The following is an 11,158-nucleotide window of genomic DNA, read 5'->3' as shown; positions in this document are numbered from 1 at the left end:
TGCTGAACCTTGGAGCCTGAAAGTTCGGAGATGCTGCCGGTGATGCCAGGTTTTCCGTGGTTTTGTTCCATTGCAGATGGCTGGCCTGCAGACAGGAAGAAAAATCTATTCCATCAACGAGGACTTAATATTCCTACGCCCGTTTTCAGAAGTGGAAACCATCTTGAACCAGTCCTTCAGCTCCCGAAGGCCGCTGAGGCTCCTGGTGGCCACCAAATCAAAAGAGTAAGTGCCAAGATGGGCAGAGAGAGAAGATGATCTAGAAACATCAATTACTAAACAATTCTTCTACAGTTTATAGTGAAAAGTGTGTAAATACTTCCCTATGCAGAAGCTGTTCAAGAGGAAAACAAATGACATCAATGAAAAATTGTTTTTAGTGATGAACTTTGTGCTTTTAGAAGAGGTTGGGATCTGTTTTCTTTATACTGCTGTTAACCTTGGCTTCCTTTTGCACAAGCAGAACTGAAGCACAAGGATTATCATTGTGTCTCAGGTGTGAAGCTTCTCAGACTCCAATATATGTGTGAGGGAAAGCAGTTTCCACCCCATTAAAGCTTGGCTTATTTTTGGATGACTCTAACAGTATCAGTCCTTACAGTTTTTCAGTCCATTATTGTATCTTAAGGCTTGGCCCCGTTAATCTCTTGAGCATTATTAGATTCTGTAATCCCAGAATTTGCCAAAGAATTGAATGTCTCAATGAGCATTTGATGCTGAATTTTAGTCCAGACCATCTTGTCCAGTCTACTTGTATTTTTTTTTTAATGGAAAAGATGCTCAGCTGGTGTAAGTCAGCACAGCTGCACTGAAGCCTGCCTAGAGATGGGACTGAATATAAATAGCACAGAAAGTCTCTGTCCTGTGTTAGTCACAGAATTAATAAATTTGGAAGTGCCAAATTTTAATTAACAAAGAGAATCTCCCATCTGCCTTGGGAGTGACAATGCAGTGGATGGTTTCTTCAGGTCTATTTATTTGTTACTTATTTGTAAACTCTGTGGGTGCTTTATTTAATCACAAACACAGTTGTGAAGGCTGGGGAAAGCTGCTGTTAGAAGTGCCCAGAGCTCTGGCAGCCTAACTGAAAATGCTGCTTTTTCTTCTTGTTTTACCTGTAGGATTATTAAAATCCCAGATTGTCCTGAAGCACTTTGCTTTCAGATACGGGGAGCAGCACCACCATATGTTCATGCAGTAGGAAGAGGTAAGTGGAAAGGCTGTTGTACAGTTAAGCTTGGAGTACAGCTAAATATATATGTACATGTGTATATAAAGTGTGTGTGTGTATATATGCATCTCAACGAAGACAGATCTAGGTTTCATTGTCAAACTTTTTAAACAAGTTCTAACAACTTACTTTAATGCCTGTAATGACAAGGGGAACCCCTGTCACAGAGAAGGGTCACGCTCATATAAAATCATAGAACAACAAGAGAGTTCCTGCCTCAAAGTGCTTATAATTTAAATACAGTCTAAGAAAATGGTATCATTATTATGAACTGAGTGTTGGGTCACTAAACCCATCAACACAAAACTAGGGATAACTTAATTCTACAATATAAGAAACTTGGTGATTCTGCAATCCACAGTAGTGTGGAAAGACGCTTGGGAAAGCATTATCACCTGAGCTCTTGCAAGCTAGAAACGTGCTTGCTGAGTGAAATAACCTTGTTTCTTCTAAGACTACTAAGATACAGCTTTACAGCCCCGGGGAATGAAAATGTAAAACTGAGGTGGCTGAGAAAAAGTTGAGGTGTAATGCAGCTTCCTCAGTGGTTTTGCCTGTGGTCAGGGAGAGTTTGGATCACTGTAGCTTTGAATATGCTGTGGGATCAGCAGGATGGTAGATAGATCATGTTTCTTAGTGGACATCAAAATTTAATAAGAGACTTCAAGACTATTACCTTTTACATTAGCTTAAACTGCTGTAAATTACCAATGTAAGATAGAGGTGAACTGCTTTCCTCACTCTTTTGAAAAGGACAAAACACAGTTCAACAGAGATATTTAGTACTTCCGTAACTGAAATGTGAACTGAGCTGAGCTACAAATAAAGCACAGCTCTTACCTTTATTTTCAGCAGACACTTCCTTCCTTCAGAACAAATACATACATCTAGATATGTGCAGTTAGTAAACAGACAGCAGGCAGCACCCAGCTGCAACAAATGATGTTGTTTTTCATACCAGTACCTCTAACCACTTTTTGCAGGCTGAAGAGTGCAAACTGGAAGGATTCTTCTCTTTCAGGATTTTGCTAGCAAAAGAAAAATTGCATTTGGAATAAACCTGTAGGAATTTTAAATGATGGTACCTTAGAAAAGTTAATCACCTTAAGTGTAGATTTCAAGGAGATGGATTTGGGCCTGAGTCTTGTTCACGTGAATCTGGAATAATTCCATTGAAGTTGGTTATTGTACTCTGGACTTACTCTAGTTTTATGTATATCATAGGTTTTGGTTTATTTCTTAGGCCATGGCAAATTGCATATGTGCAAGTGTTCTGTATCTTTCAAGTGCAAAAGCTGAAACAAATACAACTATCTGTGTTTAAGCAAGACCTCAGTTAACATAATCATAAGGCTAGAAGGGCCCTATAAGAATCCCAAATGATTTCCCACAGGAATTTCAATTTCTATCATGAAAGCATTTACATCTAGGAAGTCTCTGCTTTGCCCAGCACTACTGATAATACAAACGATAGATGCATGATATTTTCTTATACATCAAAGCTCTCAGAGTAAGTACTTAGCAGCGAAAGTGTGGCAGCATCCAACTAGCTCTTCTTACTCTCCAAAAACATTTGCAGACTTTCCTGTTTTCCCTTCCACAGTCAGATGGTTTTACTGTCTAACTCCTCTCCTGTTGATTTTTCAGGCTCTGAGGCTGCAGCTGTAGGCCTTCATCCAGGGCAGTGTATTTTGAAAGTTAATGGGAATAATGCTACACATGGAAATTATATGGAAGTTCTGGAGCACTTCACAGCCTACAGGACGAGACAACAGGAAGCACTGGTATGAGTACAAAACTTCAAGGAAGTACATTAATTCCTGCCCTTCTTCTGTCCTCTCCTACTTCTGTGCTTTTATGCTCACTAAATATTCAGAACCCAGGACAATGATGTGTGTGTGTCTCTCTTGACTTACTCACTCCCAGGCCAAGGTCCTGGTATAACTGAGGAAGCTGATTACAGTTGCCTGTAGCTGCAAAACATCTACAAAGAGGATGAATGCCAATTCATACACTGCATACAGTACTAAATATTACTAACTATTGCTGAAACTAGAATTTCACCCAGATATTGGTCTAGATTTTATATTCTCTGAAGTTCAGAGGAAAGCTGGGGGAATGTTTGATATTTCAGCCAACTTAGAAGATATAAAATGGATATCTTTTGTAGACCAAACATATGAGATAGGGGATTTTTACTGAAGTCATAGCTGAAGCCTGTATCTCTTGAAAGGGACTATACCAGTGGGTGTACAGAACACATGAAGATGCTGAAGAGGACAGAGTTCAGCAAGCAGCATCCACTGCATATCTGAATGGCAGTCATCCTGGCTCCAGCAAAGAAGACTCACCACTGGAAGGTGGTGCAGAATTGGATCCCCTTCAAAACAGCCAACAGGAATCAGGTAAAGATTCACCTAGGGGAAGGAAGCCTAGGGATGATTCAGAGGCTTCAGGAAGGAAAACCGCAGTAGAAGTATAAAGTGTTATTATTATTGTGGGATATCTTTTGTCTTAGTAAAGCTTTGTAGTAGAATGAGGTCTGCCAGAGGAAGTACTCTTGGGCTGCAGTTTACTCAGGAGAGAGAAGTTGAGATACATAGAAATCATACCACTGTGACTCTCTGATCTTTACAAGAGAGCCCGTTTCTGGAATGAAAAAGCTCAGCATGTTTAGAATCATTTGGTAGCCCCTGCAAACCGTGTTTTCTGTGATTTAAGATGAAAGATTGTAAGTTACTTTGATCTGGAGCAAGTTTTCAGAGCATGTTACCACTGTATCAGCAAAAGGTGTGAGTGTGTTTCCTCACTCTTACAAAAGTGGAACTCAAAAAACACTGCTTTACCTTCATTTGAGAGCTGATATGGAAAAGTAGATGTTAAGGGAGAATACCGAAGGCAGATTCTATGCAAGGGACTGGGCCTGGATTCTCTGAATGCCGTTGGAACAGATACACATCTGTGCAGATCCTGTCTAAGGTCCAGTGAGCCTGGTAATGCGATGGTCAAACAGTGCAGCTCCGCAGCGGAACTGCTGGATCAGTGCCCTGTAGAGGCATGTGAGCAATTCTCTGGCAAATCTCAATCTGACTGTAACTTACATCTGTTCTCTGGTGACAACAGCATGGCTGTGTGTAAAAAATGTTATCTCCTCACCCCACCCCTGCCCTGCCCTCCCACATGGTCTGTGCAGCTCTAGAACTATCTGGAACATTTCCCAATATTGGAGAGAAAAGTGGCAGTCCTCCATAGGGTCGTTACAAACAGGAACCTGAGGTTCACGTACTCCACTGCCCTCTGAAAGCTTCTGCTGGGCTCTGTGTGTCTGATGCTGAGCAGAACTAAAAGTAGTGTCCTGTGTGTGGATGTGTGCACACACACATGGAAGAACATCAGAACACATGGATTGGAGCATGTGGATTGCCTAAACTTCTGTCACTGTCTCCAGTAGTGACTGATAGCAAATGCCTTCCTCAGGATATTCTCCCAGTCTCTAGCAGCATTATTTAGTTCAGAGACTTCTGGAGCCAAAGGTTGTGTCTTTGCATTTAATAATACCTCTCAACAAGCTTCCCTTCCCTTTGCATGCCTGTGCTCAGGTGTGCTCTCAGATGCCTCTACTGACTCATTTTTTGTTCCAGCCCAGTCACCACAGGCCATCAGCTCTCCACTGGTGATTGGTGAAGAAACACCTCTCATCAGCCTGACTGTGGATAACACCCACCTGGAGCATGGGGTGGTGTACGAATATGTGAGCAGTGCAGGAATCAAATCCTTTGTCCTGGAGAAAATTGTGGAACCAAAAGGTTGCTTCAATCTCACTGCAAAGGTACTGGAAAACAGACACGGAACAGGGAAGCCAATAAGTAGGCATGTCTCTGGTCTTGGCTTGGCTTTTCAGATGAGGTAGCACATGGTCTTCCCAACTCTGTGTTTGGAATTTTCTTCATTAGAATGCACCAAGTTATAATAACTTGTTTGTATGAGCAAGTCAGCAACTGCTTCCAGGATTTCAGCTGCTGAGGCAGAGGGAGGGGAGCCCTCAGCTCTCCAGTAACACACTCTTTTCTCATACTCAAGATTAATATTTTCAGGCAAGAATCTGCTTTACCTTGGAAGGAAATCAAGCAGCTTTTCCTCATCTGATAGGCTGGATGGGTCACTGAAGGAATTGAGTAGAACTGCTGCTATTGGAAAGCAGCAGTGCACTTAGTATTTTGGTCATCTGTGACAATAATGAGCTAATAGTAAATGTTTCTGTCACATCCCAGTATGTCCCATGTTATGTCCCATGACAGCTCCTGGGCAGGTAACCGTGTCAGTGCACAGTGGATATTCTGATCCACTTGAATTACTCTAAAAATTTTTGAGGAGTGTTTTATGACTCTGGGATTTATGACTCTGGGACATGACAGTGGTTCTCAGGTGGTCAGAAAGGCAGCTTGTTCTGAAGGCAGCTTTATTCAGCCGTGACAGCATGGGGGCTTTGCCACTTACTCAATGGAAGAAAACTGTATTTTCCCTCGCTGTCAAATCTCCTGTCAGTGACATCCTGTCTTTTTGTTTAGATTTTAGAGGCCTTTGCTGCAGAGGACAATCACTTCGTAAGGAATTGCAAAAGACTTATATCCCTGAGCAGCGCTGTGGCCACCATGCCCCAGTATGAGTTCCGGCAAATCTGTGACACTAAGCTGGAAAGCATTAACAGGAGGCTCACCAACTACCAAGAGGTACAACACTACTAGTTATTGGTGAAGTCTCAAGATAATACTTCATTGTGATAACTTGGTCTTAGTATTCTTTATTAATGAATCCCAGCTGCTAGAGGTAGGTGTCCTAGAGGCATGAAAACAGCTCTGCAAGTTGTTGAAATCTCAAGTTTTGAGGAAAAAAGCCCTTATCTGTAAATCCTTCCTTCCAGCTTGTCAGAACTGTGGGTTATATTTGCAGGTTCATTTCCAACATATCGGTGAATAAATATGACCACAGAATGATCAGTGTCTGATTTGACATGAACATAAGTACAGTGTATCACGGTGTAAACAAGCTATGTGTGCCTTTTCTGTGCAGTTACCTCAGATGTTTGAAAAGAGAGTCCTAGAAGGTATAGCAAATTGCTTTCATTTATTGTTTTATGAGCTTTTTTAAATAATGTGGTTTTCCAACTGCAGCTGAAATGATGTGATTCTGGAATAGGAGGCAGGAAAAGAATTGTCTGTATTGCATCAGAATTTTTTGCAAGTGAACTAGCACATACTTGCTTTATTTCTCCCAGTTTGCAGATGAATTGAAAACGAAGGTGAGCCCAGCCTTCAAACAAGCTGTCACGGAACCGCATTCTCTCAACAGCATGGATTTCTGCCCCACCAACTGCCATATTAACCTCATGGAGGTGTCATACCCCAAAAACACTACCTCAGCAGGGAGGTCGTTCAGCATTCGCATTGGACGGAAACCCTCTATTATTGGTCTTGATCCAGAACAAGGTGATAATTAACTTTCAAATCAAACTGATTTTATCTAGTTGTGGTAATGCTGTGCAGACAGGCTGCATTCAGGAGAGAAAACAGGAGTCAGTCAGATTGTAGTGCTGTTTTCCTTTGTCAGTACTAAATAAAGTCCATGCACTGGAGCTGGTAACTTTACTCTGTCAAGAGCATCTATGTTCTGATAAAAGCTGCTACATAGCATTTGTCCTACAACAACCTGATTCTTTCAACGTTTCTTCATCATCATCTTACCTAATATGCTTCTAGTTCATTGTCTTATGAAGGTCAGAGTGCAGGAATGTTTGGAAGAGACACAGGGAAGTGTAGACTAACAATCTTCTGAAGAATGGCCCCAACCATTCAAAATGAGGTCGATAAAGAAGCCCTGCTTGCTTGAAGTTATTAAAACTCCGTAGTATTTTTAATGCAAGCCAAGGTGGTTAGTAATGTACCATGCCAAAACTGTCAGCATTTTTAAATGAAAAGGAACTTTATTTATATTCTGTAAGGACATAATCCTATTTCTTTGTGTGCGTGTGTGTAAAGCTGGAATAATAACACAGACCAACCCCTGAGAACCTGAATTCATTAACATTTCAACAAATGCTTTTAGATACTATCCATGTTGTCTATATAATCTGTGGACTGTTGCTGTTACATAATTTAACCTGCTTCTGGACTGCAGTAAATGCAAAACATCCAGTTGGCATGCCAGGAAAACAATACCTTCTCTCTTTTTTTAAAGAATGTTTTTGTCATAGAATGTAATTATGTAAAATAATTCTGTGAAATGTTATTTTTTCATGTTAAAATTCCACCTATCTTAAACTATATTAGACTTAAATCATTACTGGGATGGAGCAAGGAGAACTGCACTAATTAGACCTTTCAATGTTCAGTAGGTACCTTAAATCCAGTCTCATATACTCAGCATTGCATCACCACCATGGCTGCACCGTCCTGGAGATGTCTGACCCTAGAAGATGGAGATCTGGACAGCAGCTTTGGCCAGCAGAATGGAGGAGCAATTCAGGAAGAAAGGGGACTCAGTTTTCTGCTGAAACAGGAAGATCGGGAGATACAAGACTCCTACTTGCACCTTTTTAACAAGCTTGACATTGCAGTGAAGGAAATGAAGCAATATGTCATTCAGATAAATAAGTGAGTAAAGCATCTGTATGCATTGCAGGCAGGGGTGCTGACAGAATAGAGGCACTAACCTCAGCCAGCCCGTTGTGCCTGTTGGCCACGACTGTCAGACCCTTACACTCACCCCTTCACACAAGCGCTGTTACAGCTCCTCACTGGCTGTGTCAAACCTACTCCTGTCCACCAATGTATATATTATTGTCCTTTGCTCCTCAAAGTCTACCTGAATTCAACAGCCATTCGTTTGCTTACTGTATATTCCAATACAAGAATCTATTCGGTGCCAAGAGTGGGTTTGGAATTCCATATAGGCATAGTCCCTACCCTTGAGATTTTGTCTGTTGTAAGGCAGGCGAAACAGAACTTGAGTTCAGGCAGGTTTCTCTACGGCACCTATGTTTTCCTTTCCTCTATTAGTCTTTTTCGCATTGTGGGTCTCCCAGTAGTAGTAATGAAGGGTTTGAGTAGTGCATCTGTGTATTGTGCAGTTTTGCTGGCAGGGGCTGCAGGAGTGATCTGTGCAGGAGGAGGCCATGACATGCCTAAAGCCACTCCCAGGAATCCCAGTAACAAAAAAGAACAGCCCATCGTGCACAAGAACTTCAACTGACCGGAAAGCACGAGACCTTGGCTCAAATATCCTTAAAGAAGGGTGGTAGCTGCTGGGTAGAGCCAGTGAGCTGAGGCACTGCCCCAGAAGAGAACCCAGTGCCTTGGATGGAGAAAGTGAAGACTCCGGCAAATTAAGCCCAGAGCCCCTTCAGGCTACCATGGTTACAGTGATCAGACTATACCCTGTGGAGGTAGGGTACCTATGGAAACAGGATCTTTTGTGAACCAAGCTTCATGGATTTCAATTAATCCCTTTCAGAGCTCACAGTTTCATGTAGCTGTAGTCTATGTAGACTGCTGGCAAGGTTGCTTTTGATTTCACAGAGCTGAATTCAAGCCTTAGTCATTCTACCCACCAGTCTCTGAGAGCTGTTTGTTCTACTTCTGCAGACTTTTGTCCACCATAACAGAACCTACAGAAGGTGGTGCCTGTGAGCCACCATCTACTGAGGAGACATCTCCACCTTCCCTGGGAACAGAAGAGAGTGATCCTGACAAAGCCGAGCATGGTGGAATCAAGAAGGTCTGTTTCAAGGTTTCTGAGGAGGACCAGGAAGACTCTGGCCAGGACACAATGAGTTACAGAGACTCCTACAGGTTAGTCTAAAGATTGTGCCACTTTTCCCTTACTAGCACAATGTTTTGAAGTTCTAATCCATGTATGGATTCAACAAATGGGGTATTTCCCAGTCAGTCAGTTATTCTATATTCACTTAGTAAAGTATTCACTAGCTATAGTTATTTCATTACATTCATTGCCATGGAGACATACATAACAACAAACTTTTCCTTGCAGCAATGCCAAAAGGCTTAATGCTTCTAGAAAATAGAGTAAAATGAAATAGATAGGTCTAGTGTGACTTTCTGTATCGTGTCCCTACACAAAGGAGTGAAGACATTTCACAGTGAGCTGGGAGGATCACAGTAACCTGCTACAGGCGTGATTCTTTACTTGCTGTTGGTTTTGTGCTAGTACAAGTAGTAAGATGTACACTCATGCAGGACTGCAGAAATGATGGTATCAGAGCAGTTTACATCAAAGGGCTCTCTGAAATCCATGTGGTCCCATCTAATCCACAGCAGGTCCGGTAAGACTGGGTTGCTGAGGGTGTTGTCCAGTTGAATACTGAACATCTCCAAGGGCAGCAAATACTAAGTCAGTAAAGAAACAGAAGCAGCAATCTGCCACAGAGTGTTGTGATCTGTGGCATCTATTTCTTATGCCAGATTAGATCTGCACAGGTGCTCTGAAGGGTTTTATTGAAATGTGCTGCATTTCTTTTGTTGTTAGGAATCCCATTTGTGAACAGTTCAGTTTAAATGGCTAATTGAGGCTAATCTCTTCTGGGTAACAAAGTGACACCACAAACAGTCTCTGTGGGGCTGTCACTTGTTCAAAAATTCTACACATAAATGTGAGATGATAAAGATTATTCTGTCTTATCTTTAATAGATAGAGGCATAGAATGAAGCATATATTACAGATAATAGTTACTCAAGGGGCAGTAAAATGTATTTTGATGGGTTTTGATCTGAAAAACTACCGAGGAGCTACAGAACCGAGCAAATTACAGACAAGAAAAACACCTTGTTTGCATTAGCCATGCTTCTTTCTATGGGATGATTTGGAGGTGTAAATCAAATTTCATAAGGGTTCACACTGCAGAGTAGTTACCATGTGTATTTTCTGAAGAAGATTAATACTTATTTCTTTGATACTATGTTTAACAAAAGACAGTCTAAAAGAAAAACAGAGTTAAAGACAACATGGAGAATTTTCTAGGCTTTGTTTTGGGCTTTTACCATTAAAACCACTGTGTCACTTAATTGGAGGGGGACCGACTGAGACCCACAGCTTTTTTGATTACTTCTATTAAGTTATAGTTAGCGTTAAGTGACCTTGAAACAGAGGAGATTCGTGCTAGAATTTTCCAGGTGTGCATGAGCAAGCACTGGTGTGAAGCCAACTGTAGTGACTCCTCTGCTTCCTGAGGTGGTTTTAGGATCTGCAGTGCCCACTTCTCTGATGGTACAGGTTCCTTGAATTTCCTCTCCCTTCTCCAGAAGCTGTGCTACTACAGCTTCAGTACCTGCTGCAGTTGGATGATGTAGTATCCTGAGGATTCGTAACAAACGTGGAGTTTAGTGGAGGTTCAGTCTCATAGATTTTAATTATTTCTCCCCTACTCCACACTCATAGAGCATGTTTAGTGACATGACCCAGGTGAGGTCCATGGTGGGAAGCCCATTTTCATTATTTACAGGGTCCAGGTGATAGATTAAGCATTGAGTGGTCACTACAAATGGAACAAGACATCCTTTTACAGTGGTAGCCCCAGAGGCTTTGCTTAATGGTTGTTCTGTAAGTAATGGGCTTTTCTACGAGAGTAACTGAACTAGTGTAGGGGATTGCAATGTTGATAAAACCAGAATGATGGTGTACCAGAGACAGCTCTTTTTCTATCACCTTCTTTGCTTTTCTTTCTAGTGAATGTAACAGTAACCGGGACTCAGTGTTGTCATACACCAGTGTGCGGAGCAACAGCTCTTACCTGGGCAGTGATGAGATGGGATCAGGTGAGTGCACTGTGTAGTTTATGTGTGTCTCCCTCACACCAGACTCCCAGAAGAGGTGAGAGGTCTTTGCTGATTATAAGCACTTGCATGTTTCAGTTAC

General features: G+C 41.7%; 1 protein-coding gene across 1 annotated transcript in view; it reads left to right on the top strand.

Moving 5' to 3' along the window:
* The window catches only part of LOC104411417 (phosphatidylinositol 3,4,5-trisphosphate-dependent Rac exchanger 1 protein-like), a gene marked incomplete at its 5' end in the record, with an annotated part of 83,911 nt that overhangs the window by 60,299 nt on the left and 12,454 nt on the right, over nt 1-11,158 (top strand). The window contains 10 exon segments of the mRNA XM_010021829.1: nt 77-225; nt 1,122-1,207; nt 2,879-3,015; nt 3,465-3,636; nt 4,873-5,060; nt 5,800-5,961; nt 6,507-6,717; nt 7,623-7,881; nt 8,872-9,078; nt 10,970-11,058. Coding sequence (XP_010020131.1) covers nt 77-225; nt 1,122-1,207; nt 2,879-3,015; nt 3,465-3,636; nt 4,873-5,060; nt 5,800-5,961; nt 6,507-6,717; nt 7,623-7,881; nt 8,872-9,078; nt 10,970-11,058 — 1,660 coding nt within the window.

The sequence above is a fragment of the Nestor notabilis genome, unplaced genomic scaffold, assembly GCF_000696875.1.
Source record: "Nestor notabilis isolate BGI_N333 unplaced genomic scaffold, ASM69687v1 scaffold8759, whole genome shotgun sequence".
NCBI classification, from domain to species: Eukaryota; Metazoa; Chordata; class Aves; order Psittaciformes; family Psittacidae; genus Nestor; species Nestor notabilis.
This window is presented reverse-complemented; position numbering and strand designations above follow the sequence as displayed.